Here is a 25,664-nt window from a genome sequence, read left to right as displayed (position 1 = left end):
AGGAAACCAGGCTGCAGTGAGGCCAATGCTGCAATCTGGGTCTTGGGCTGCTACTGCTGCTGCTGCTGCATGGATCAACTGCCCCACCCCAGGCAAGCCTGAGCCTGGAGTTAGAGTCTCCATCAACCACACGCAGGAGGAACCTGGCACAAGACCCATAGCCAGCTGCATCAGGGGAAGGTGGGAGGGGCAGGAGGCCCCAAGCCTGGAGAGACTCTTTTGTGAGAGGTAGGTTGTTTTCTAATCTCCACCTGCTGGGCTCCTAGATCTGTGTGCTGGGAAGGAGTGAACATTACCACCTGGCCACTGACCAAACCTGGGCCAGGAGGCTGTCTTATCCAAACTCAGTCTCCAGTGGCTTCTCCTGGCCCTTAACATGATGACCAGCTGACTCGGCATGGTCTTCAAGAACAGCTTTGGGGGCTGGTTCCTCTCTCTGGCTCCACCCTCCAGCCTCACTGCTCCCTGCCTTGGGGGCTGTGCTGCCTCTATTTCTGAGGTATACAGCCACCTCCCTTCTTCACTCCCCATCTCTCACCCTTTCCCCATCCTTTGGGTCCACGTGGCAGTGCCCTTTCTTGGAAGAGAAGGTCCTGCCACCCTGCTAGCCTGACTTCTCTGCCTGCACACAGGGATCCCCTGCTTCCTTCCCGTGGTCTCTAATTACAGGCTCCGTAACCTGACTCTTTGATTAATTTCTGCCTGCCCTTTTAGAATGAGTGGACTCCCACCCCTCCACGGTGGGGCCCGAGCCTCCCACCCTAGGGCTGTTGGGGGTGAATCTGGAAAGATCCTCTCAGCCCTGCCTCTTTCCCCAGAGGCAGAGCCCACCACTTGCAGCCAGCCCACCTGCATTCTCCTCCCAGTAGGATCCTGAAAGGGAGGGATAGAAATGGGGTAGGGATGGGACAGACACAGGGTGGCATCAGGCATGCTCACCACCCCCACCCCCAGATCCTGCTGGCTGCATGGGGACACTTCCAAGAGAAAGCCTCAGTTGACCCATCCTCCTACCCAAGGAAGCCAAGCGATCCTGAGGCGTTCCCTTTCTCATCCTTGGAGGAATGAATACTAGGGAGAAGAATCACAATCAACGGGCTTAAGGGGACTGGGGAGCGAACTGGCATTTCTCGGTGTTACCTTCAGTTTACATGTGCTTTCGCTGACTCCTTCCAGCAGTTCTGAGAGACACGGAGCAGCCCCAGCAAAGCTTTGCAAGCTGCCCATAGTCACACAGCAATCGGGCTCAGTGCTCTGGCTCAGACACAATGCCTTCCCCACAAGTAGGGCACTGGTAGGGTCTAGTCACCAAGGATGGGACCCAGGAACCTGTCAGGGACCTCCCAAGCAGCTTTATCCCATCCCCTGTGTGGTACTTGCCCAACACAGGTGGTAGTGAGGTGCAGAGGAAGTGATGGGCACGCAAACGCTCCACCCACAAGCTTGGAAGTGACATGAGGGGCCATTCCCCTCCCCTTACCCATTCTCAGTAAGGAGCACAGAGGTGACCCATGCAGTTTCCAATGTCTAGGGAGCCTGGTGTACCTTTCCCCACATGTTGGTAATTCCAAAAGGACCCTGGGTCTTTGCAGATGTAATTGTACCCAGTTAACTCTACCCTGCATCTGAAGAATAACTTGGGAACCCTGTTCTGAACTTCCATGCCATAGCCAATTCCAAGAGTCTCATTTGCCCTGCCTCTTGCGGACTCCTAGGTGATAGCCACAGATGCCCTCTTTCCATGACTTTCCACCCCCTCACCCACTTGGCTTTCCATGGCCCACCTGTTGTAGTCCATGATGGTGTTGAGCCGGTGGGCAATGGTCAGGACAGTGCAGTCTTCAAACTGGGTTCGGATGGTGCCCTGGATGAGGTCATCTGTCTCCAGGTCAATGGCAGCGGTGGCCTCATCTAAAACCAGGACGCGGCTCTTGCGGAGCAGGGCTCGGGCCAGGCACACCAGCTGCCTCTGGCCAACACTGAGAAGGAAGGCGGGTGTTTCCAGCTAGGTTCCCAAGCCACCTTCCAGGCCTCAGGCCTTGTTTCCCACGGGTTTGTCTCTACTTCTTCTCAGCAGCCCGGGACTAGCTGTCTACCTTTCCTGGTTCTGCCACAGCCCTCCAGGAGCAGGGACAAGGCTTTGTACCATAGTGAGGGGCCTGGAGAGCCAGAGCCAGAGCCAAACATCGCCGTGGGAGCTCTGCTGTGGGTACCCTCAGGTCTCTCTTCCTGTGCTTCCTTCCGGACCACATTCTGAACTAGTGCCACAGTGTGTCCTCACCTCACATTGTCAGTCATTCACACTTTATAGTAAGAACATACTGGGATCGCTCTCCCTGGATATTTGCATACAAGCCTCTCATGCCATCTTGCTAAACTATGATTATACCATTCTGGCAGCCATCTCCTACCCACACAGGGAATAGAGAGCATGGCTCTGTTTGGGAGACATGGAAGAGAGGGACCTGGGGACTCCCCATCTTTGTTCACTGGAGATCAGGAGGGCGGATCCTTATCTTCAACCTCCGGCCTTGAAAGCCAGAACCAATAAACAAAGCAGGGCTGTGTTCCCAACCACAGAGGCCACAGCACCCACCCACCTCCCCCCCCCCCCCACCCCCCACACACACCCAAGGACAAATACCTCAACCCTTCCCAGAGGGGTGAGTCACAGCCAAAGTAAAGACCAGCCTCCCTCCTTGGCCTCTTCCCGAAACTAATGAAGGTTCTGGCAGCAGAATGAGCTGCCAGATAGAGCTCAGGGCTGATTAATGGTGGGCCTGGCACAGGACACAGGTTATACTTAAAGTGACCACAAGCTCACTGAAGGAGGAGGAGGGACCGCTTCTGTCTCTGATCCTGCTGTGAAGGGCTACAGATGCTCTGGGGAAAGTGCTGGGGACTAGCAGACAGAGTGGTTGCTGTACCGGAAACTGAACCCAGACCTCACATTCACTAAGCAAGAACTGTATCTCCATCCAGCCAAGGCTGGTCTTGAACTTACAATTTTCTTGCCTCAAGTAGTTGGGATTACAGGTATGCGTCGCCAGGCCTGCACCACCTGTTTCCCGTTTGAGGAAGCCTTGCGATGAAGTAAGGAAAGTGATGATGGGGACAAAATCTCACATCTCCCTAAATCCCTCGCCCTGCCTCTGGCTGGCCCGGCAGTTTGGGGCAAGTAATTCCATTTCTATTTCCGGCCCACGGGGCAGCAGAAAAGATTAAATGAGACGGTGGAGGCCAAAGTACTTTGAATACTGCAAAACATTAAGCACCGGGCAGATGTGACCTTACGTTTGTTTGTTTCAAGTTTTGAAACATGAGTATGCACTGAATAGAAGGATGAAAATAAAGGGTTAGGAATGTAGGTCACGGTGAAGTGTTGCTCAGCTTGTCCAAGGTCCTGGGTTCGACCCCAGCACCAAAAGGAAAAAGTAAGGAAAAAAGAGAGGGCATTAAGAGAGAGAGAAGAGGCAGAGGCAGAATCTTTGTGAGTTCTAGTCCAGGCTGGTCTACATAGCAAGTTCTAGGACAGTCAGGGCTATGACATAAAGAGACCCTGTCTCAAAAAGCAAACAACTGTCAGGCAGTGACAGCACACGCCTTTAATCCCAGCTCTTGGGAGGCAGAGGCAGGCAGATCTCTGAGTTCGAGGCCAGCCTGATCTACACAGTGAGTTCCAGGACAGCCAGGGCTACACAGAGAAACCCTGTTTTGAAAAAACCAAAACCAAAACCAAAAACAAACAACAACAAAAAGAAAGTGGAAAATACATGCAAGATTTTAAACTTCTGTGAAAAAAAAAGCAAAATATCCATAATAACTTCCTTTTCTTTTTCTTTCTTTCTTTCTTTTTTTTTTTAAGATTTATTTATTTATTATGTATACAGTGTTCTGCTTGCATGTATCCATTCAGGCCAGAAGAGGGCACCAGATCTCATTACAGATGGTTGTGAGCCACCATGTGGTTGCTGGGAATTGAACTCAGGACCTCTGGAAGAACAGCCAGTGCTCTTAACCTCTGAGCCATCTCTCCAGCCCCCTCTTTTTTTTTTTTTTTAAGACAAGGAAACATTATGTAGCTCAGACTGCCCTTAAACTTAAAGTAATCCTCCTGTTTCAGCCTCCCAAGGCCTGGGATGATAGGCATATATTACCTAATAGCTTTTATATTGCTGACACATTGAATATTATTTTAGATACATTGGGCTGGATAAAATATGTTTTTAGAATTTATTCCAGGGCCTATTCAGTTAGCTGGTTCAGTGGATAAAGATGCTTGCCATTATGTCTGATGGCCTGAATCTGATCCCTGTGACCCACATCTTAGAAAGAGAGAACTGGGCTGGAGACATGGCTCAGAGGCTAATGCCTCTCTTGAGAAGGGGTATCGCTATGCTGTCCACTAATGTGGCTACTAGAAAAAATATTATATATATATATATATATATATGTGTGTGTGTGTGTGTGTGTGTGTGTGTGTGTGTGTGTGTGTGTGTGTGTGTGTAGCTTGCATTATGTATGTTTATTTTATTTATTAGTTTGTGTATATGGGTATTTTGCCTGCATGTATGTCTGTGTACCACATGTGTTCTGTGCCTACTGAGGCCAGAAGAGGAGGTTAAATTCCCTGGAACTGGAGTTACAGCTAATTGTGAGCTACCATATGGGTGCTGGGAATTGAACCTGGGTCCTCTGGAAGAGCAGCCAGTGCTCTTAACTGCTGACCCATATCTTCAGCCGTCATATTATTATCAGGGAGTGCAATGCAAGCAGGCATTGATTATTATTATCCCTATTTATATAGTGAATGTAAAAGAGACACAGAATGGTTAAGCAATTTCCCAAATCACACAGCCAGGACTATGACTTAGCAGTAAAGAGCTTGCCTAGGGTAAATCTAGCACCAGAAACAAACTCAAATAGAATACCAAAGAAAATCTAGATATCTTGAGGCTTTTGCCTCAGTAAGAACAGACTGCTGATCTCTGGAACACACAGCCCAGAGGCTTGGGTTGTGGACCCTAAGGGTCTGGAGTGGGCACAGGGAATGCAGAGAGAGCCGACTTTGTCCATTCCCGAGCTGACTGCCTCTATCCTGGCAGACATCTTTAGCTTTCTAGACCAACACAGGCTTCCTCTCACTTATGCCACAGGTACATGACCCTGGGAGATTCCAACAAGGGTGGGACTGTTTCATCTGTACGTCACTGGGGTCAGATTAGATGAGAACCAGAGCTGGTTCAAATCCCAGGTGTGCCTTCTCTTAGCTGTGCAACTTCGGCGAATCCCCTGCCCTCTCTGAGTTTGTTTCCTAAACTGCAAAGTGAGTCTTGCATGAGGGGTCTGAGGAAGCGCCATGTTCCTTCTGAGACTATACTCCATAGGAAATAGCATCCCTGCGCAGCTCTGGCTGAGGTGCATGCCAGTGTGGGTTAGGGGCTCATCCGGATTCTGCCCAGCACCCACAGGGCCCCCAGTTGGGGGCAGCATTCCTGCCATGTCTACTCCCACTCTTACCTGAGGTTATCCCCTCCCTCGGAACACTGGAAGTCCAGGCCTGCTGGCTGGCTGCTCACAAATGTGTGCAGGTGGGACAGCTCCAGGGCCCTCCAGATGTCCTCCTCCGAGTAACGGCCAAAGGGGTCTAGGTTCATGCGCAGGGTCCCTGAGAACAGGATGGGGTCCTGGAGACATAACATCAGAGAGAAATACCTTAGCCCCTGTAAGGAGTCTCAGGAGCGTGAAGAAGGAAAGGCACCGGGCAGCAGCTCTCTGCTCTGTCCCCAGTCTTCCAGAAGGGGGACATTACCAGGGAGATAAAAAAAACTGTCTGTGGGGGAGTGATAAACCTCAGCTTGGCCAGTAGCTGAGTCCCCTGCTGAAGCGGGAAGCAGCGCCACTAATCTGCCTCCGAAGTGTCTACTCGGCATAAAAAACACCCTAAGGAGCCAGAAAAGGCTGCGCCACTTGGAGCTGTGCAACCAGGAGAGAAAGACAGGACACCTCAGCATTGCTCTGCTGGGGGGAGCCTGTGGTCCTTCCCATTTGCTAGTTCAGGAGCCCAAGGGCAGTCCTGACTGGCCAAGGAGTCTGTCCTTCCAGATCTGTGCCTGGGTGGCTTTTGTGTTGACTCTGCTCCTGGCTGTGGAGGCATCTTTCCAACCAGGCCCCAAGGCCCAGTTCTTAAGTTCTTGAAGTTTCAGGGTTTGGGAGTGGGGTGGGGGGGTGGGTGGGGGGAGGAGCAGGGTCAGCAGGCTCCTACCTGAGGGATGATGGTGAGCTGAGAACGGAGGTCATGGAGGCCAATGTGTGCCACATTGAGCCCATCGATGCAGATCTCACCCTCTGCGGCCTCCAGGATCCGGAACAGGCAGAGAGTCATGGAAGACTTGCCAGCCCCAGTGCGGCCCACAATGCCTACCTATGGGGCACGGGAAGGGCTGTCAGGGGCATCTCTATCAGCACCCCAATAGATAGCCAGTTAGAGCACCCACGTTCCCCCACGAGGCTGTGGCAAGGTCCCCAGGCACAAGTACCTTCTCGCCACCCTGCACATGCAGAGTCAAGTTCTTCAGCACCAACTCAAGGCCCGGGCGGTACCGCACCGAATAGTTCCGGAACTCCACCGCCCCACACGTGGGCCAGCCTTTTGGAGCACGGTTGCCCTCCACCACCCAGGGAGCCTAGCGGGAGACAGTTGGGTTCTCATCAGGGGGACACCTGTCCAAGCCCTCTCCCACTGTTCAGCCCCACCTCTTTCCAGACACCTCAATCCTCACTCACTGTAGCTCCTGACGGCAAGGGCTGGCACCTGTGGTTCAGGGAATCCTTATTTCCTTTGACTTTTTTTCTTTGATAGAACCCGGGGGCTCACACCTGCCAGGCAAGCAGGCTACCACGGGACCACGCCCCCAGCCTTTTCTCTTTGATTTCATCCCCCCCACATGCTACGCTGAAACCTGGCTGTCGGGCCCCTGCCACTCTGTCACGCGTCTCTGAGGGTCTCTCCCTGCCTGCTTTTTCACGGCCTTTTGTCATCCCTATTCGTTCTCTATTACAAGGTATCCCCAACGAGACAAAGTTCTCCTTCTGGGAGGCTTGCGTCCCAGCATACACAGGCCATACGACTTATACAGAAGCAAGGCTCTGTAGTGAAACAAGTGATGAGGCCTTGGGCCCATAAGAGTTTGCTGTTCTATGCGTTATTCAGGAAGGCTTCCTGGAAGAGGTGACAGTGGCTACCTGAAGGAGGTGAGGGAGGGAACCAGGCCAGTGGCTATCTAGAGGACAGACAGACAAGGGAATGATGTTTGCTGTTTGTGTTCTGCATTGCAGTACGGGGGCAGCTACTCTGAATTACCTCCCAAGTGCTGGGGTTATAGGCACAAGCCACCACACCAGGTTTATTTGGTTTTAGCGGCAGAACCCAGGGCTCTGGGCATGTTAGTTACTTACTTTACCAAAAGAGCTATCCCACTAGACCATGGCTGGTCTCAAACTCACAGAGTTTGCCTCTGCCTTTCTAGTGCTGGAATTAAAAGGCACGCACCACCATGCCCACTTCCCAGTGGAGTTTTGAAGGGTCTCACTGGGCACTGCGAGGAGAATGGCGCGACTGGAGGGAAGATGGTGGGCACTTCGAGGAAGAACGAGCTATTTCCATTTGAGAGTCCCAATGTAAAACAAAACAAAACAAAAAACCCAAACCCCTCAGGGCCTGTTGTCCAAAAAAAAAAATTACTAAGAATGCCAAGCGACAACAGCAGAATACTGAACCGACACGAAGCCCTGCTGAGTGTGGGGGCCCTTCCAAGATGGGGAACTGTGGGACATTTCAGGCCGCACACCTCTGAAGCCAGCCTTGCTTCTGGGTAAGGAAGGCAGAGAGTCAGCATTGAAAGCGGCCGAGGAAGCTGAGCACAGTGGCACACACCTAGAAGGGCAGCCCTCGGGAGACAGAAGCAGGGTTGAGAGTTTGAGGCCAGCTCGAGACAAACAGCAAGACTGTGGACAAGATCCAAGGGCTAGGGATGTATCTCAGGGGCAGAGTGCTTGCCTAGCCTATATGAGGTCCTGGGTTCCAGCCCCAGAACTGGGAAAAGAAGAAAAAGAGGAAGAGGAGGAGGGAGAGGAGGGAGGGGGAAGGAGAAAAGGGGAGAAGGGAGAGAAGGGAATAGGAGGAAGAGGGAGGGGGAGAGAAGAGAGGACCAGGAAGGGGGAGGGGGAAAAGGAAGGAGGGGATAAGGGGGGAGGGGGAGATGGGGAAGGGGAGAGAGAGGGGGAAGAGAGTAACAGAACCAGGAACAGCAGTTTATACTGACAGCTCCCTCCAGGAGATGCTAAAGGCAGAAATGGATACCAGGCCTGAGAACAGCATCATTTGGGATAAAGCAACTGTGTGCATCCACAGGACATGTTGGATGTAGAGAGACATGGATATCTCAGGAATCAGGTGTACACTGGGGGAAGTGGGGCTAGCGTGGAGGCCGGGTAGCTTGGGATGGAGAACAAGTAAGTGGGTGGGGGTTCAGTGATGGTCCACCCACAGACCTAGGGCTTGGGTCACAGAAGCAGCCCCGAGCGAGCGGAGGAGTGGGTGCTTTCATCTGGATGGAGCTGATGTCAAATCAGACGAGCACAGGAAAGCGTCTCTTAGACTGGAGCCAGGTAGGTCACGAGGGAGCTGTTTTCGTGGAAAGCAGGCTGCAGCAGGCGAGGGCCGGGGTAAGGAAGAAGTGGAACCTGTGTAGATCACAGCTTCAATCGGACTTCACAACAAAGGAGAACTGAGAACCGGGGCAATGTGATGTGGCGGGGTGGGGGTGGGGGGTGGGGGGTTGTTTATGTCTAGAACGGAAGGTAGCTGTGGATGAGAATCACCCAACAGAGGGAGCAAGACAGAACGTCTGACTGAGGAAGCCATATTCTCCAGCAGCCATTCGAGCTGATAGAAGCTGAGGGGCTGGACTTTGAAAAGAGAAGGGAAAACATCAGCTCAAAGGGAAAGGAAGGAGGCAGAGAATGCCCAGGTGGCACTGAGGAGCTGGAGGTGAAGGGAGTTCACATTTTTAACCTATTTTCTCAGGGAAGAAAGTGGCAGGGGAGGTGGAGGGCTGAGCACAGAGAACAGACGTGGTTTGAGGACAGAGGAGGCTCCCAAGAGGTCTTTTGGAAAGTGGGAGCGCATAATTCTCAGGGAAGGGAAGCAGGGACACCAGCTGTGGAGGGTGGTTATGAACTTGAAGGAACATTAGCGATTTTTTCCCCCCGGCTACACATTAGCGGCTCTGTACAAGTGTGATGTGGACAGGTGGGTGGGCGCAGATGGGGTGGGGTTTTGTAGGCAAGGACAGGGACAGGTTGAGAACATCTCCTTGTGGAGCGCAGACAGAGTCTAGGCTAAACAGGGAATGGAAAAGACAGGAGCCAATAGCTGGGGAAACAAAGGCAAGTCACAGCACTGGAGTCTCATAGAGGGCAGAGAACTGTGGCCGTGGAACACACCGTCAGAGGTCCAAAAGTGGGCTGCTTGACACTCAGAGCTCAGAGATGGTGCAGCTTCTGGGCATGAAGAGGTCTGAAATATGCCCTCTTTGGAGAAAAATCTGTACCCACCTAGGCAAGAACAATTCCTTTTCTCAAAAAAAAAAAAAGAGCACACTGCCTGGTGGTGGTGGCACACATCTTTAATCTCAGCACTCAGAGGATGGGGGGCAAAGTCAGATGGGTCTCTGAATTTGAGGCTAGCCTGGTCTACAGAGTGAGTTCCAGGACAGCCAAGGCTACACAGAGAAACCCTGTCTTGAAAAACCAAAAAAAAAAAAAAAAGGCCCACTGCCCCACCTCCGCTCCTTTGGCTGGAATGCTCATCTTTCCCCTGCTCCAGCCCTACTTCACCTCATCTGTGAAAACTTGCCCATTCTCTGACTCTCACTTACTCCAGGACCACCCCAGCTGAACCACCTCCCCTAGCTCGGGGCAGCCCCAGAGCCTCACCATCTGCCTACATGCCGTGTGCCTCCACTGGATCAGAATCTTTGGCTCAGCTCTGAGCCCTCTGAATCTAGCATCAACCATGGCCTGATACTCTGAGAGCTGGATGGATGGATGGACGGATGGACGGATGGAAGGATGGATACCACTTAAAGAGCTAGCCTTGAACACACAGTGATGACAGGCCACCAAGCATCCTTCCTCAGGTCACCCCGGTACCTTCTGCTGCAGGGAACTCCTCTTGGAACTCACCTCAGTCTCAGTCTTGGAGTATTCCTTGACCCTCTCCACAGCTATGATATTAGATTCCAGGTCTGACATCATTCGTATCATCCAATTCAGAGCCAAGGTCACCTGAGCAAAGGAACTGTGTTGTGGGAGGGGCCCAGCAGGGGCTTTATTTCTCCATCCGTGGAATCCATCCCATCTAAGACCTCCAGGTGTGTGCTGACTAGGCCTCTAATCACATCTGTGCCTCAGGCAGTGACAATGCACACTCAGTGGAGGACCGTCTCACTCAGTGCTCCTCAAACTTTAATAGGTATTAGACTTCTCAGAGCATCCTGTCAGAATGCAGTGTGTGAGCCAGCAGGTCCGAGACTCTCCACTCCTAACATGCTCCCAGAATATGTCAGTGGGGCCAGTCCAGGGCCTGGACTGTGTTACCAAGACGCATTGACAGCAGTGCAGACTCCAAGCTCTGGCTCAGCACTGAAGCTTGTGAATGAGAAGGAACATTTTAACAAGAGCTCCAAATGAGTCACGTGCACAGTAAGGTTGAGTCTGACAGGCTTGTCGGCCTCGCTTTCTGTTTACCGATGCATTCAGATCTGAGCCACCTGAGGCCTCGACCATGTGATCTGCTTTAGAAAAATCCCATTTGCAGCTTGTATAACTCTTGGACTGTTCAGGCTGGTGTCAGGGTGACCTCCAATCCCAGGCTCCAGTCACCTGATCGGTTTACTCCTCCACAACCACGGGGTATTGGTTCTGGGACCCGGGAATATACCTAAACCCACAGATGTTCAAGTCCTTCACATAAAACTGCTTATTATTCACATGAAACATACCCACACCCTCCTGTATGCTGCAAATGGTGTCTCGATTACTTAAGATCCTTGACACAATACCTACATGTCACTTCATTTACCTGTGTCCAGAGACTCACTGAAGGCATCTTGTTTGTTTGTTTTCTGTTTTTTTTTTTTTTGGGGGGGGGGTAGGAGCTTCTAAAAATTTTTTTCAGATTGTTTTGGGGGGAGTTTTTTTTTTATTTTTTTTTGTTTTGAGAAAAGATCTCACTATGTAGTTTACGCTGGCACTGAATTCACTGCAATCCTCCTGCCTCAGCTTCCTCCCAAGTGCTAGGATTCCAGGCATGCATCATCATGTCTAGCCTCCTCAAGTGTTTTCTGTCTGCAGCTGGTTGGTTCTTCAGTGAAGAAGCCAAGGACACAGAGGGCTAGCTGTAGCCTCCCTGAAGGCGTGAACCACATCATGGAGTCTGGGCCCACATGTCCCATGTTCTGACCTCAGTCAGGTTGACCTACATCTTGCCCAGACATGGCAGTTCTGTTTGGGCCAAGCTCCAAGATCATTTCTCCAAGATCTCAGAACAGGGAAACTCCTTCAAGCTCTTAGCTCTTTCCCTCCCTCCCTCCCTCCCTCCCTCTCTCCCTTCCGTCCCCCTTCCTTCCTTCCTGTACTTGGGTTTGAACCTAGGGTCATGCACATACTAGGCGAGTACATGACCAATGAACTATACCCCCTTGTCTCTTGTCACACTTTCCTCTTCCTGCTAGGGAGACCTCCGCAGCCTGAATCACACTCCCTGGCTGGTAGTGTCTCCCCATGCCTGGGCTGAGAGATCTCGGGCTTTGGGAACCCAGCTGGGGCTGGTCTGCAGGTGGAGCAGAGGAGTACACTCAGCAGATGCTAGTGATCCCTGTATGTCCTCTGCCTCAGAGGTGGCCTTGCCGAATGAATCTCCTGTTGGTTTAGGCCAGCTAGCGCCTCACAAAGCAGACGTCATGTCAAATTGGCCTAATAAATCAGAGAGCATAGTGGAGACCTTTTCTTAGCACCGAGGAGAGGCAGAGTAATTTGGCCATCTGTGCTTTCCTACTTGCTCTGTCACAAGGATGGCCCCACCTTACCTGTAGGGCATAGGACACAGAAAGACCCACGAGCCCTGGATTCAAGCTGTTTTTCCCGATCACTGCAAACAGTGCGGCGAAGAGCACCACGCAGTTTCCCACGAACTCCACGTGGACACCCAGCCACCTGTGGGGACCAACAGGGAGGGAATGAACAAGGGCAGGGAGTGCGGGAGCCCACTCAGCACCACAGAGAGCCCGTCCTGACCGGTTCGAGGCGATGTAGGGGTAGGAGCTCTTCTGGTTGATGTCCACCTTCTTGTCACTGAAGACCTTGAAGTCTTCCATTCGGCCATAGGCCCGGATGACACTGGTGCCCGTGACGGTCTCCGAAAAGTGTGAGAAGATGGGCGAGCGGCTGATGGATTCCAGCCGCTTCAGCTGCCGGGACGTGGCCACATAGAAGCGCTGACCAGGGACGGGAAGAGAGCTCCAGTCAGGGGTGTCGAACCACCAGCTCAGTCCAGCATGGCCGCCAATTCCCTGTGCTTCCTCCTGCTGGCCCTGCTCTTCCCATGAGCCCCTGGTGCCTTTTCCTATGTTCCTTGGAGAGCAGATTCCAGACACACATACACTTCCTCTCTGACCAGCTTTGCTCAGCCAGCCAGCCCGCTTCGTCCATGAAGCTCTTCCTGATGCCTTATGCCCTCCCATCTCCTCATCTTTTACAGACCATGACCCTCTCTTGTTTAACCTCCCACGTAGTGAGATTTCTTGTTCCGCTTGAAGATTGTAGAAATGTGCTCCCAGCCAAATGACTGCAAAAAATAATTTTATATCTTTTTTTTTTCTGAAAAAGTCCCTCTTAGTCTACCTACCTAGTCATTTAAGGGTTCTAATCCCACAAAACCATGGTTCTGCCTCCATTTTCTAGCCTGTATTCTGTGGGCCCAAAGACAGCCAGGCCTGCACAGGAGGGGTGCACAGGAGGCTCCTTACCTAGGGGGCAGCACTTCCAGGCCCCTGTGGGAACTGATCACCTCCCTGAAGAGAGAGATCCCAGTAATCACAAGCCTTTACAATGAGCTGCCCCTGAATGCTGAGCATCTCAGGTGACACATATATGTCTAAATATGCACACAAAGGACAGCGTCTCGCGAACTATTTACAATGATTTACTCAAATAATACCAATGGGTGTAGGGGGCTGAGGAGAAGACTCACTCAGTAGAGTGCATTGCCATACAAGCATGAAGACCTGAAATAAGATTCCCCAGCACCCACATAAAAATCCAGGCATGGCGGTGCACACCTGTAACCCCAGCACTGCGGAGGCAGGGACAGGCAGATCCTTGAAGCTCATTGGGCAGTCAGCCTAGCTGGATAGGTGAGCTGTGCATCCAATGAGAAACTCTGTCCCAGAAAATAAGGTGGAGAGTGATTGAGGAAGACACTCAGCATTGACCTCTGGCCTCCACAAATGGACACACACATGTGCACACACACAAACATGTGTGTGCACGTACATCACACACACACACACACACACACACACACACACACACACACACAAATAAATAAAATACAGCCATTTGGAAAGGGTCCCAGGGCTGTCAGTGTATGAACACACATTTTGTCCTCACATCATCTCTATGAATTAGATTTTAAGAGTCTATTTTACAGGCTAGAAAAGTGAGTTTCAAGGCCGTGAAGCAATTGACTGAAGTCCCTAATCCAACCAGCTATGACCTAGCCTACAAAAGGGCCTGGTCCACATCAGAACCTACCCACCCACCCACCGTGTGCACACACACTCCATGCCCACTCTAGAGCTCCACCTGCCCCGTGCACTTCAGCGTCCCACCCATCCATGCTGGTACCTGCACAAAGCCATAGAGCACAGCCAGAGGTATGACAACAACAATGAAGAGTGGCGTGCTGGCCACGATGACCACAAGGGTGGAGATGGATGTGAAGAAGGAATTCAACAGCATGAGGATGGTGGGGGCCAGAACCTCATCAATGACGTAGATGTCCTTAGAGAAACGGTTGAGGATGCGGCCGGAGGGTGTTGTGTCAAAGAAGGACTGTGGTGAACGAATCTTGTTGTGCAACAGAGCTGCATGCAGCAGGCGGGCTGCCTGGACACTGCCGACCACCATGGTGAAGGCTGACAGCATCACCAGGAGCCCTTGTTGGGAGAAGGAGAGGATGAGTCACTTACGGCAGGGGAAGAGACCAGGGTAGAAGGGCAGAATGAGACAGGGGGTGGCCAGGTGGATCTAGGGAGGCTCTGAAACAGGGATATGGGTCTGTGGTATGGGGAGGGGGCAAAGGAGAGAAGGGATGAGGGAACCTCTTCTGGGCACCCCAATATGTTCACCTTGTAGTATTCCTAGGGCAGCATAGACACCTAGCCTTTGGGAGGTATTATTCTGCCGGCCATCTACCACCGCATCATTGGTCCAGGCGCTGAGCCACACATTGGCTCCGATGGCAGCCGCACTCTGGCCCGCATACAGGAGGCAGATAGCTAGCGTGGTGTAGAGCCCCACAGACCTGGCATAATCCCAGTACACGCCCATCTTCACCTGCAAAGAGAGGCCACACAATCTCCACGAGCCCCGGGGACCTGGTCATCGTCTCCAGCCCAGGCCCACCCGACTCACATTGCCTGTCTCTGCTGTCTCCTCTGTGATCAGTGCTCCAGTCTGCTTCGCCTTTGTCATCTGCATCTCCTTCTCTGACGAATTCGTGTGTCTCTTGGTCACAGGCCGGTTCTGGCTCTCCCCTTCTGAAGACATGGAGCTCATCTGTCTGTGGAAGCAGCTGGTGAGACCCAGGCCTGAGAACATGGACACACTCCCAGGATTTGTGCGTCCAGGAGAATGTCCACGTGTATTCTACCTGCTGGGGCTTGGTGGCCCTGATGTAGCCTTCTGAGGACTTGAGAACTCCTGGGAGTTTACCTCATGAACTGCTTGCGGACCTCGTACATGGACGGCTCATTGTCCGTCATGTCTGTGTGGGTGCTGAGCGTGTCTTCAACCAACAGCACTTCCTCATCTCCATCCTGCAAGCCTGCAGCAGGGAAGGAAAGTCACAGAGGCTGATGGCCCCTTCTGCAGCCCTAGAGACCCCATCTTCCACGCCAGTGGGAGGGCTGGATGGACAAGCAAGAGGGTGAGGAGAGGGTTTGAGATGACAGCCAGAAGGAAACCGGGCCGTGGTGGCACACACCTTTAATCCCAGCACTCAGGAGGCAGAGGAAGTTGGATCTCTGTGAGTTCGAGGCCAGCCTGGTCTACTGAGTGAGTTCTAGGACAGCCTAGGCTATGCAGAGAAACCCTGTCTCTGAAAACAAAACAAACAAAAAACAGCCAGAAGGAAATTTGGGCAGAAAGTTATCTGAAGACTATAGAGAAGGGGACTCAATAGGCTGAAGACCTGGGCTCTGAAGTCAGTCTGGCTGGCTTTAAATCCTGCTTCCTTGATGGCAGCAGGGCCTTAGGCAGGCATCGCAAAAGGGTAATAATCATGGGCAGCTCATGGCACCACCAGTCACTGTGAGGATTAAGGAAAGGATGTGTGTCCAGGGCTTCTCAAGGGCATATCACTTGGGAATGCTCAAGCAGGTTGGCAGCAGGTAGGGAAACCCAAGAGAAGGCCTGAGAGCCACCTCAGAGTGTTGAGGTAGGGAGCTCTGACTGGGCAGCAAAGTAGGGGAGCCGGGTCTTTTGTAAGCTCAGACACTGCCCTGGACTTCATGACGAAAGAGGCCTTTTGGCAGTCTACTATCTGGAATAGTTTCAGGTCATAGTAATTATCTAACAACTCTTGTTGGTAAATAAATGATTTTGCCAAGTACTTATACACTTATAAACAATTCAACCATAAAACAGCTTTACTACATACTCTGGGTCTAAGCTCCTGTGTTCTTTTAACAAATGGGAAAACAGGGGCTGGAGGGATGGCTCAGAGGTTAAGAGCACTGGCTGCTCTTCCAGAGGACCTGAGTTCAATTCCCAGCACCTACGTGGTGGCTCACAACCATCTGTAATGAGATCTGGTGCTCTCCCCTGGCTTTCAGGCATCCATGCAAGCAGAATACTGTATACATAATAAAAAAAATAAATCTTTGAAAAAATGGGAAAATGCTGCTGAGGCAGGGTCCCACAGTTAGGGGAGAGAAGGTGGGCTTTAGTGCATCTTTATCACACAGGTGGTTTCCCAGAACTAGGTCCCCAGCTCCATACTAGGCCAGTCCAGAGAGACTTAGAAACCCCAGACAAGGTGAACGCCGGGAAAGGATGGGAATTGGGAAGGCCAGGGATGGCAGGTACTAATTTTTTGCCACCTTCATGGTCCTTCTGGTCTTCATCTGGTGCATAGTTTCGGAGGAAGTTGGCAAAGGAGCCATTATGCTGGAGGAGGGCCGAGTAGTGGCCCATCTCAGACACCTGTCCGTCAGCGAGCACAATGATAAAGTCCGTCTGGGGCAGGAAGCTGATGCCATGGGTTACCAGCACCCGAGTCTGTGGAGAAGGCAGCAGGCTCTGAGCAGCAGCATCCTCAGGCAGACCCCAAGCATGGGTACAGAGCCATGGGGTCACATGAGGAGTCAGTCATAGGCCAGGCACATCCACAACATATCCCACACCAGCCAGAGCCTGCACAGCATCTCAGAGGTGTGCATCCCTATGGGTTTCCCCAGATCGTATCCTGCTTTTCAGGTTCCTGCATCTCCAGGTCTCCCTGACCCTCCCCCACCCCCACCCCTCTGCCACCTCCTGTCTGTTCTCCCCAAGGACCAAATCTCACTTTTGCTCCCACTCTCTTGTGGCCTCACCTTGCCTGCCAGCACACCTTCTGGTCCAATCACTTGGTCGAAAATATGTTTAGCCACGTGAGAGTCCACAGCTGACAATGGGTCATCCAGCAAGAAAATGTTGGCGCCACTATAAACAGCTCGGGCCAAACTCACCCGTTGTCGCTGGCCTCCAGATAGGTTAATGCCCTAGAGGGTGGAGAAGGTGGCTGATGTGTGGTGGTAGATTGAAGGGGTCAGACAGGCCCATGGGGGACAAGAGCCCACTCATTGTCCCTCGGCAAGGCAGACCTCTGAATCTCTAAATCTCTATTCTTTTTTTTTTTTTTTTTTTTTTTTTGGTTTTTTGAGACAGGGTTTCTCTGTGTAGTTTTGGTGCCTGTCCTGGATCTCTCTCTGTAGACCAGGCTGGCCTCACAGAGATGCTCCTGCCTCTGCCTCCTGAGTGCTGGGATTAAAGGCGTGCGCCACCCCCGCCCGGCTATTTCATTGGGTACTTGGCTGTCTCCACAAAGTTGTAGAAGGAAAGGGTGTTGGCTCTTAGAATCCTCTGGGACAGATGAACCTATTCAGCACCCTGTACAGTTGGCTGCCCTGCCCAATGCCAGTGTTCATGGCGGCAGATGAACAAGGAAACGACAGGTGCTATATCCATAGACTGGAATATTATTTAGCCCTAAGAAGGAAGGAAATGCTGACGTGTCTACAACATGGATGAACTTTGAGGACATTATACCAGTCGGACATAAAAAGACAAATATTATGCAAATCCACTCACACTGGTATCTAGGTAGCCAGATTCTGAAAAACAAAGTGGCAGTTGCCAGAGGTTTGGGGAGGTGGAATTCAAAACTGTTCGATAAGGACAGATAGCAAGGTTGGAGTGACATTTGGAATGCCCCGAGGTTCTAGCAATTATTGCATAACATTGTAAATATACATAACATACCTGAACTGGGCACGGAAAAGATAGTGAAGGTGGTACATTTAATGTTAGGTGACCTCTGACACATTTACAAAAAGGAAATACTTTAAAAATAAAAGCAAGGAACGGCAGGATAGCTCTACAGAGAAAGGTGCTTGCCACCAAGTCTGAGGATCTGAGTTCGACTCCCAGTACCCACAGGTGAAAGGATAGAGATGACCTCCACACATGCTGGAACAACTGTGGGTTCTCCCATGCACCCCTCACACAGACTCATGCAGTAACGTGAAAACCCGACAAAGAAAAACAAAACTTCCACCAGAGCCCCGTGTTTCATAATGTAACAGTCCTACTCAAACTGGCCAATGGAGGTGCACACCTTTTATCCCAGCACTCGGGAGGCAGAGCAAGGTGGATCTTTGAGAGTTCAAGGCCAGCCTGATCTACATAATGAGTTCCGAGACAACCAGGGCCACCCACCAGGGTCAAAGTGCACCAAAGGCCCATCTGTGACCACCCACTGCTCCTAGGCTCACTCTCCAAGGCCCTTCTATCACTCTGGGTAAACCCTGCAGTCTTCAAATGGCCTGCAGGGTTCTAAACATCCCAGCTGTCTGATGACCTCAGTCGCCTCCCTTTCTTCTCCTGACACCTGGATCACTCTGCTCCAACCATGCTGCTCTCTTCCTTGGGCTAATGCCCAGTCACACACCTGCCTGAGGCTTTGAACTGCCTGTTCGATCTCAGATGACTCTAGGCGAGGTCCCTAGACAGCCAGGGCTCCATGGTCCTCTGCAGGGCTGTTCCTTCTGTTCAGGTCTCTATTTCTCAATGATAAACCTCCCCAACAAAACAGTCCAGCACAAATTTCTTATATTCCTGCGAGGCTTTGTCTCTCCCCTTTAGGATTATCTAGTATATATTTTGTTTATCTTGCTTATTGTTTTTCTATAAAAGCAAACATTTTTATCCTGGTGCATTCGCCACCATATAATATTCCCTGGCCCATAGTAGATACTTAATAAAAATCTGGTGGCTGAATCAATGAATGATGCGCTCCTCTTTCTCAGTCATTAAGAGTCAGCTCAAGCCGGGCGGTGGTGGCGCACGCCTTTAATCCCAGCACTCGGGAGGCAGAGCCAGGCGGATCTCTGTGAGTTCGAGGCCAGCCTGGACTACCAAGTGAGTTCCAGGAAAGGCGCAAAGCTACACAGAGAAACCCTGTCTCGAAAAACCAAAAAAAAAAAAAAAAAAGAGTCAGCTCAAGAGTGATGCTTCTCCTTATACAGACTCTTCTACCCCTACCTCCTGCTCTTCTTCTACCCTGTATAGGCCTTTGTCATGGCCCTGGGGCATTCTGTGGTCCTTGTCTCTTCTTATCATTTTCCTCCCAGGAATAGAGCTGTTTCCTGGCACAGAGCTGGGCATGATGTTAGACGAACTGGCGAGTGAGTACAGAAATCTGAGGTTGGGCTTGGGCTAGCAACCTCATGAGTTGGCTCCTCGGGGATGAAAAGGTGGCTCTGTACCTTCTCTCCAATCTCCGTCTGGTCCCCACCAGGAAGCACATCCAGGTCAGCCAGCAGGGCACAGGTCTCCAGAGCCTGTTGGTAGCGCTTGGGTTTCATGGGTTGACCAAACAGCACATTTTCCTGAAGCGTACAGTTCTGGATCCACGCCTGCTGCGGTACGTAGGCCACCGAGCCCTGGCCAATGGAGAGGCTGCCTTAGGGTTTGCCTGAGGCTGTCCAGACCGTATGCCTTTCCAGGAGCCCCCTGTCCATCTCACCTTCACAGACACTGTTCCTTCCAGCTTCTCCATCTCTCCGAGTAAGGCAGACACCAGCGAAGACTTCCCACAGCCCACGGGGCCCACCACGGCCACCAGTGCCCCCTTCGGGATTTGGATGTTTAGGCTAAGAGCAAGGAGGAGTGGTCAGTGGTGGAACTTGGATTTGGTCCAAGCCTTCCTCCTGCAGACCCAAGCCCTCCTCCGTTCCCGACACCACCCTGTCAAAAACAGGATTTTTCCTGCATTCCCTGTCAAAGCCAGAGACAAGGAGAGAAGGGACCACATTTGATCAGACCTTCTGTCCACTTTTTTTTTGCATAGCTAGCAAGTGAGTGAGAGAAGCTGGGGGTACCTGTGCAGGGTAGGTGGCAGGTCCTGGGCCCAGGTGAAGGTGCCGTTGTGTATGGTGATGGCATGGCCTGGGAGGACCAAGAGGCATAGAGTCAGCGTGTCTAGGACATTGGAAGACCGTAGGGAGGCCTGGGAGGAGTGTGAGCAAGGGAGAGGATCCCTGAGCAAAGACAGAGGGAGGGGCATGAGGAGCCGTGGAGGAGGGCTTGATTAGGAGAGGGGCTGTAGAGTTCAGAGAAGAAAGAGGGTCACAGGAAGAATCTTAGAAACTTGGAGCAGAATTTCCCTGGAGTAAGGGTGTTGGGACCTGGGGAGATGGTCTTTCTTTCCACACACTGGGGGTCAAGTTCATCTTGGTTCAGGAAATCCTGGATCCGTTTCAGAGACACACTGGCCTACAGGAGGGTGTGGATTAGTTTTACCGTTGCTCTATGGGTGCCCAACTTCTGAGGCTAAGCAGGGCCTCCTGAGGACCTAGTCACTAATGCTGGGGCCCCTCCTATAATCAAGTCTTACATGGCTCTCACTGTCAGAAGGTAAGGTCCAGATGGCAACGAGGAGGCTGTGTGAGGAACTCAGGCCCTGTGACTCCAAACCGCCCACTTAGCCTTCACGGCTTTCCCTGGCCCCAGGGACTCTCCCCATTTGATTATCCGTTGATCCTAAGTGACCCCTGACTGACCTTCCCACATATCCTAAGTATAACAGACACCCGGGTGGCCCTGGGTTACCTGGGTCAGGCCACTGATTAACTGAGGCAGCATGTTGAGGGGGATCTTTAAGATATTGAACAAAGACAAGGACACAAAGGCCTTCTCGGCATCCAGCACATTGTTCTCATCCACACACACGTACACTCCGAGGGTGATCAGGGTCACCTGGGTAGCATGGGAATGAGCGTCATGGTGGGATCTGTTAGGTTCCAGGGACCCTCAAGACCTGGGCTGGCCTAGCCACAGCCAGGAACCCCATACCAGCTGCAGAAAGCCTCACTCACCAGAAAGGGGGTGCAGACCCAGATGAAGGTGGAGATAGCCTGCAGGTAGGCACCCTTGCGCAGCAGCTGGAGCTCTCCCTGCCTGATGCCTTCTACCTGCTCCAAGAAGCTGGGCTCCCACGCGTACAGCTTCAGCACTTTGATGCCATTCAGGATCTCATTCATCAGTTTGATGCGAGAGTCCTTGAACTTCATTTGTTGTACCTGTACGGAAAGGATCAGTGGTACACCCTTCCCCCTCCCCAGATCTCCTACCCACTGGGCTCCCATCTCCAATACCATCTCATCTGTCGTAGCACTGCATGTTGCCCCACGGGCCTCCCCACCACGCCTCAAATGCCCAGACCCCTGTCCCCCACAACCTGTGTCCTCTGACTCAGAAGTACAGCTCCGTCCTTAGTGTCATCACCACTGACCTCACCAGGTAGCATCCTCTGCCCCTGCCTCCCATTCCCATCCCTACCTCTTTATACAACATCCCCAGTCAGACTATGAGCCTCCCAGAGGCAGGAATTGTTTGTTTTTCTGTTCACTCAGGTCCTGATCTAAGGCCTGGCATATCACAGTAATTTCTCCACTCAGTTCTTACTTGCTGAGTGCCTATGTGTCAAGCCATGTGCCAAATGCAGGATAGCATGATGAACAATTCAGATGTGGCCCTGGCCACCATACAGCTGACAGTCTGACGGCAGAGGCAGACAATAAAATGTGAATGTCAGGGAAAGAACAGGATTCAGTAAGGGGAGAAACAGGTAGGGGCAGGGGAATGACCTTGGGATAATCAAGATGGTTCTCTGAAGGAAGTGATGTTTCTGCTGAGAAGTAAAGGAAGGGAAGACGTTAAATAGGCAAGGAGAGCGGGGAATGTTCCAGGTAGAGGGAAGAGTACATGTAGTGGCCCAGAGGCACATAGAGTTTGGTTCTTAAAGAAAGGAAAAGCCAGCATGTCTGGAATGTGGTCATCCCACGAAGATTAGAAATGGAGGCATGCAAGGTCCAATGGAGCCTGGACGGTGGTGGTGGTGGGTTGAATAAGAATGGCCCCCATAGGCTCATATATTTGAATGCTAGGTCACCAGAGTGTGGCACTCTTTGAAAGGATTAGAAAGATTAGGAGGTGTGGTGTTGTTGGAGAAAATACGTCATTTGGGGTGGCCTTTGAGATTTCAAAAGCCCATGCCAAGCCCAATCTATCTTTCTCCCTTTGGATGAGAATGTGGCTCTTCACTACTTCTCCAGCACCATGTCTGCCGCACATGCTGCCATGATGCTCTCCCCCATGCTGATAACAGACTAAGCCTCTGAAATTGTAAGCAAGCCCCCAATTAAATGCTTTCTTTCATAAGATTGACTTGGTCATGGTGTCTCTTCACAGCAGTAGAACAGTGACTAAGACAGCGGTCTTAGGTAGTTTGTCACTTATTCTATGTGTAGACAGAGCTTCTGAAGACTTCAGTAATCATTTTCAGACGGATGATAACTCCGTGTCTGGTTAGCAACACTCTAGCACCATGAATGGTGCTCTACCTGTCTCCGGACTGCCACAGTTACTCTGGGCCTTGGTGTTTCTGCTGTGAAGTAAGACTGTCACTACAGTGACGAGGATCGAGGACTTAAGGTTTGTACAAGGGGCTGTGGTCATTCACGTTCAGTACAGGGAGTGGAGAAGTCCTGAGAGTAGAAGGTGAACACTGGCCCTCAAGTGCCAACCCCCTGCCCCGCCCCCCGGCTGGTGTTGCTGTCTAAAGCAAATGCCTTCAGGTGCACTCACCTGGTAGGTTCGCATCTTCATGGACACAGCTCCATTGAGTGGTATGAGCAAGACTATGACAGCCACTCCGGCCAGGACTGATGGGCCCAGGATCTGAGGAGGCACACAAGCGGAGAGTCAGGTACGATAGAGGAACTTATAGACAACCAAGGTCTGCAGACAGAGCTCAACAGACCCTGGCTGACTTGAAGTATGACGGGCAGGAGGCACAAGACATCCGTCAGGAAGGAGTCAGAAAGCCGCAGCCACGTCAGCCGACGCAGTCAGCTGTCAGCTGATGAGCACAGGTGGCCAGCGGCACACAGAGAGAGGCATGTTCAAACTGGTCACTCTGGCACAGGTCTGGGATTCCGTTACTTAGATGGCCTGCCTGGGCTACACAGTGATTTCAAGATCAGCCTGGGCAACTAAGTGAGACGCCATCTTGAAATAAAAAAAAAATTCAAAGGGAAGAGGTGTTAGTAACAGAGTGTGTGCAAACATACACAGAACTCCGGGTTCAACCCCAGTGCTGCAAAGAAGACGGGAAAAGAGGAATGGAGAAGGCATGGTGGAGAAGATGGCAGCAAAGGAGGAGGCTGTACGGATACCCAAGAAAGATAATACAAACAGACCAGCAATGATAACTACAGTCACATCCACCCTGCCTCCAAATACCCTCTTGCCCCTGGCTTTTGAGGGATGAAACACAGCCTAGGACAGGAAGAGTGAGTGACCAAGTTCCCCTGGTACCTAGGGATGGTTTCACAGGCATGACACAGCTCATCTATCAGCACAAGATAGATGTAGTCAGAGGAAGGGGACAGAGGACAAGGTTCAGGAGTTACCTGCCAGAGGAAGTATATAGCCAAGATGACCTGCAAGGGTGCTGACCAAAGGAGGTTGAGGAAGGGGGAAACATCCATGAAGCGTTGAGCATCCACTGACATGAGATTGACCATTTCTCCCACAGTGGACTCACGTTTGACTGAGTTGGTGATGACCAGAGCCTGCAGATGAACAGCAAGGGGTGGATCAAGCCCATGAACCTCTCCCAAGCAACCCAGAACTGACCTCTCCCGGTGCGTGTCCCACTCTGACTGACCTTCCTGTAGACGACACCTATGATCGCAGTCCGTATCCTCAAGGCCATCACAAAGATGCAGTGGTAATATTGGTGTAAGATCAGTGTCTGCATCATGGAGCTCATGAACATCAGCCCAGCCAGCAGGAAGCCCCACCAGGTGGGAGCCGTGGGGTCAGAAATAAACCTGATGAGTATGCTGCCGGGCAGTGGGGAGGGGAGACCAGGTATGAGGCCGGTGTGCTCTTCAGCCTGTCTCCCATGCAGCAGCTCTTATCACCAGCCTTGCCTGCTTGTCCTTAAATGTCATGGGAGGCAGAAGAGGCACATTTTCACTGGCTACAGCAGCGGTTCTCAACCTATGTTTCGTGATCCCTTCGCCAACTTCTACCTCCAAAAAATATTACATTATGATTCATAATAGTAGCAAAATTACGGTTATGAAGTATCAACAAAAATAACTGTATGGTTGGGGTCACTGTGACGTGAGGAACTGTATTAAAGGGTCACAGAGTTAGGAAGGCTGAGAACCACTGGCTTAGACGTTCCTGCTCATTCTTGCGGGCTGCTGGGGGTTCTAGAATCCATCACAGGGCCACAAGGACTTTTATTCCACAAATCTACCCAACAATTGGCCCCAGTGCTATCTGCTAGCCTTTATTGGGACTCTTGTCCGCCTCTCCTATGACTCTCTTCGCCTTGCTTCTCTTACCTCCTAGCCTGTACCCACTCCTCGCCCGCCACTCTCATCAGCTCCCTGTCTTCCCACTGAACTGCCCATTGAGAATTCCCTGACATCCCAATGCTTCCAAGCTTCCCCAAGCTCATCCTTTGCTTTCTTCTTCTAAGGGGAGTTATTCTGGCTTTCCAAGCCCTATTTTATCTCCCTGAGTCCAGGATCCAATCTTCCTGTTGGAATCTCCCCAACAGGAAGATTGGGTCCCATTGTTGTATGATACTCAGGATTGTCGCCTCTTCTGGTAGCACTGTGCCTTCACTTATTGACATGACCAAGACTCACTATGTCATACAACAAACATCCTCTCGACCTCATGGAGCTTTCTAGACACCATCAGAGTTAAGCTAGCCTTTCTCCTGGGGGCTGAATTGTGTCTTGACCTTCTGGTATCTATGAATGTGACCTCATGTAGACATGGATGGAGTCTTTGTAGCTATAATCGGTTAAGATGAAGTCGTGCTGGAGAAGGGGGGATCATAATTCAGGGACTGTTGTCTTTTTTTTTTCTTCGAGACAGGGTTTCTCTGTATAGTTTTCGTGCCTGTCCTGGATCTCACTCTGTAGACCAGGCTGGCCTTGAACTCACAGAGATCCACCTGGCTCTACCTCCTGAGTGCTGGGATTAAAGATGTGAGCCATCACTGCCTAGCTGGGACTGTTGTCTTTATGAGAAGAGTGGGAAAAGAACATGTCCTCTCTCTCTCTCTCTCTCTCTCTCTCTCTCTCTCTCACACACACACACACACACACACACACACACACATACACACACACACACACACACACACACGCACACACACACATGGGGGGGGCGGCGGAAGAGGAGAAGGAGGGGAGGAGGAGGAGGCATGTGATAGATGCAGAGATCTGAGTGATGAATTTTCATGTCAGGAACACCAAGGACAGCTGACAACCACCCAAGCTGAAAGGCAGGCCCAGGAGAAATGCTCATTCAGAGTCTTTGGAAAACTCAAGTCTGAATCAGGGCATTGAGACATAGGTCTGAATCCCAGCACTTAAAAGGCTGAAGCAGGAGACCCATCAGTCAAGGCCAGTCTGAGCCCCAGAGTGAGACTCAATCTCAAAAAAAAAAAAAAAAAAAAAAAA

General features: G+C 51.5%; 1 protein-coding gene across 2 annotated transcripts in view; it reads right to left on the bottom strand.

The window, feature by feature from the left end:
• Positions 1–25,664, bottom strand: part of Abcc3 (ATP binding cassette subfamily C member 3) — a 49,827-nt gene that overhangs the window by 1,034 nt on the left and 23,129 nt on the right. The window contains exons 9-30 of one of the 2 annotated variants that reach the window (XM_052758476.1): positions 23,840–24,017; positions 23,583–23,744; positions 22,756–22,848; positions 20,985–21,188; positions 20,719–20,865; positions 20,295–20,382; positions 19,989–20,055; positions 19,634–19,760; positions 19,374–19,550; positions 16,941–17,108; positions 16,449–16,626; positions 15,061–15,172; positions 14,761–14,908; positions 14,475–14,682; positions 13,972–14,282; positions 12,361–12,560; positions 12,153–12,279; positions 10,249–10,350; positions 6,540–6,686; positions 6,266–6,424; positions 5,521–5,687; positions 1,785–1,979 (exon numbers count right to left, since the gene is read on the bottom strand). In XM_052758476.1, coding sequence (XP_052614436.1) covers positions 1,785–1,979; positions 5,521–5,687; positions 6,266–6,424; positions 6,540–6,686; positions 10,249–10,350; positions 12,153–12,279; positions 12,361–12,560; positions 13,972–14,282; positions 14,475–14,682; positions 14,761–14,908; positions 15,061–15,172; positions 16,449–16,626; positions 16,941–17,108; positions 19,374–19,550; positions 19,634–19,760; positions 19,989–20,055; positions 20,295–20,382; positions 20,719–20,865; positions 20,985–21,188; positions 22,756–22,848; positions 23,583–23,744; positions 23,840–24,017 — 3,465 coding nt within the window. Of the gene's footprint in view, positions 1–1,784; positions 1,980–5,520; positions 5,688–6,265; positions 6,425–6,539; positions 6,687–10,248; positions 10,351–12,152; positions 12,280–12,360; positions 12,561–13,971; positions 14,283–14,474; positions 14,683–14,760; positions 14,909–15,060; positions 15,173–16,448; positions 16,627–16,940; positions 17,109–19,373; positions 19,551–19,633; positions 19,761–19,988; positions 20,056–20,294; positions 20,383–20,718; positions 20,866–20,984; positions 21,189–22,755; positions 22,849–23,582; positions 23,745–23,839; positions 24,018–25,664 lie in introns of those variants that run through there. The other variant, XM_052758477.1, reaches the window with a different exon arrangement.

Source organism: Peromyscus californicus, unplaced genomic scaffold (genome assembly GCF_007827085.1).
Source record: "Peromyscus californicus insignis strain IS unplaced genomic scaffold, ASM782708v3 Scaffold_3__1_contigs__length_106647218, whole genome shotgun sequence".
Lineage (NCBI taxonomy): Eukaryota > Metazoa > Chordata > Mammalia > Rodentia > Cricetidae > Peromyscus > Peromyscus californicus.
Note: the sequence above shows the minus strand (reverse complement) of the source record. Positions and strands in the feature narration are given on the sequence as shown.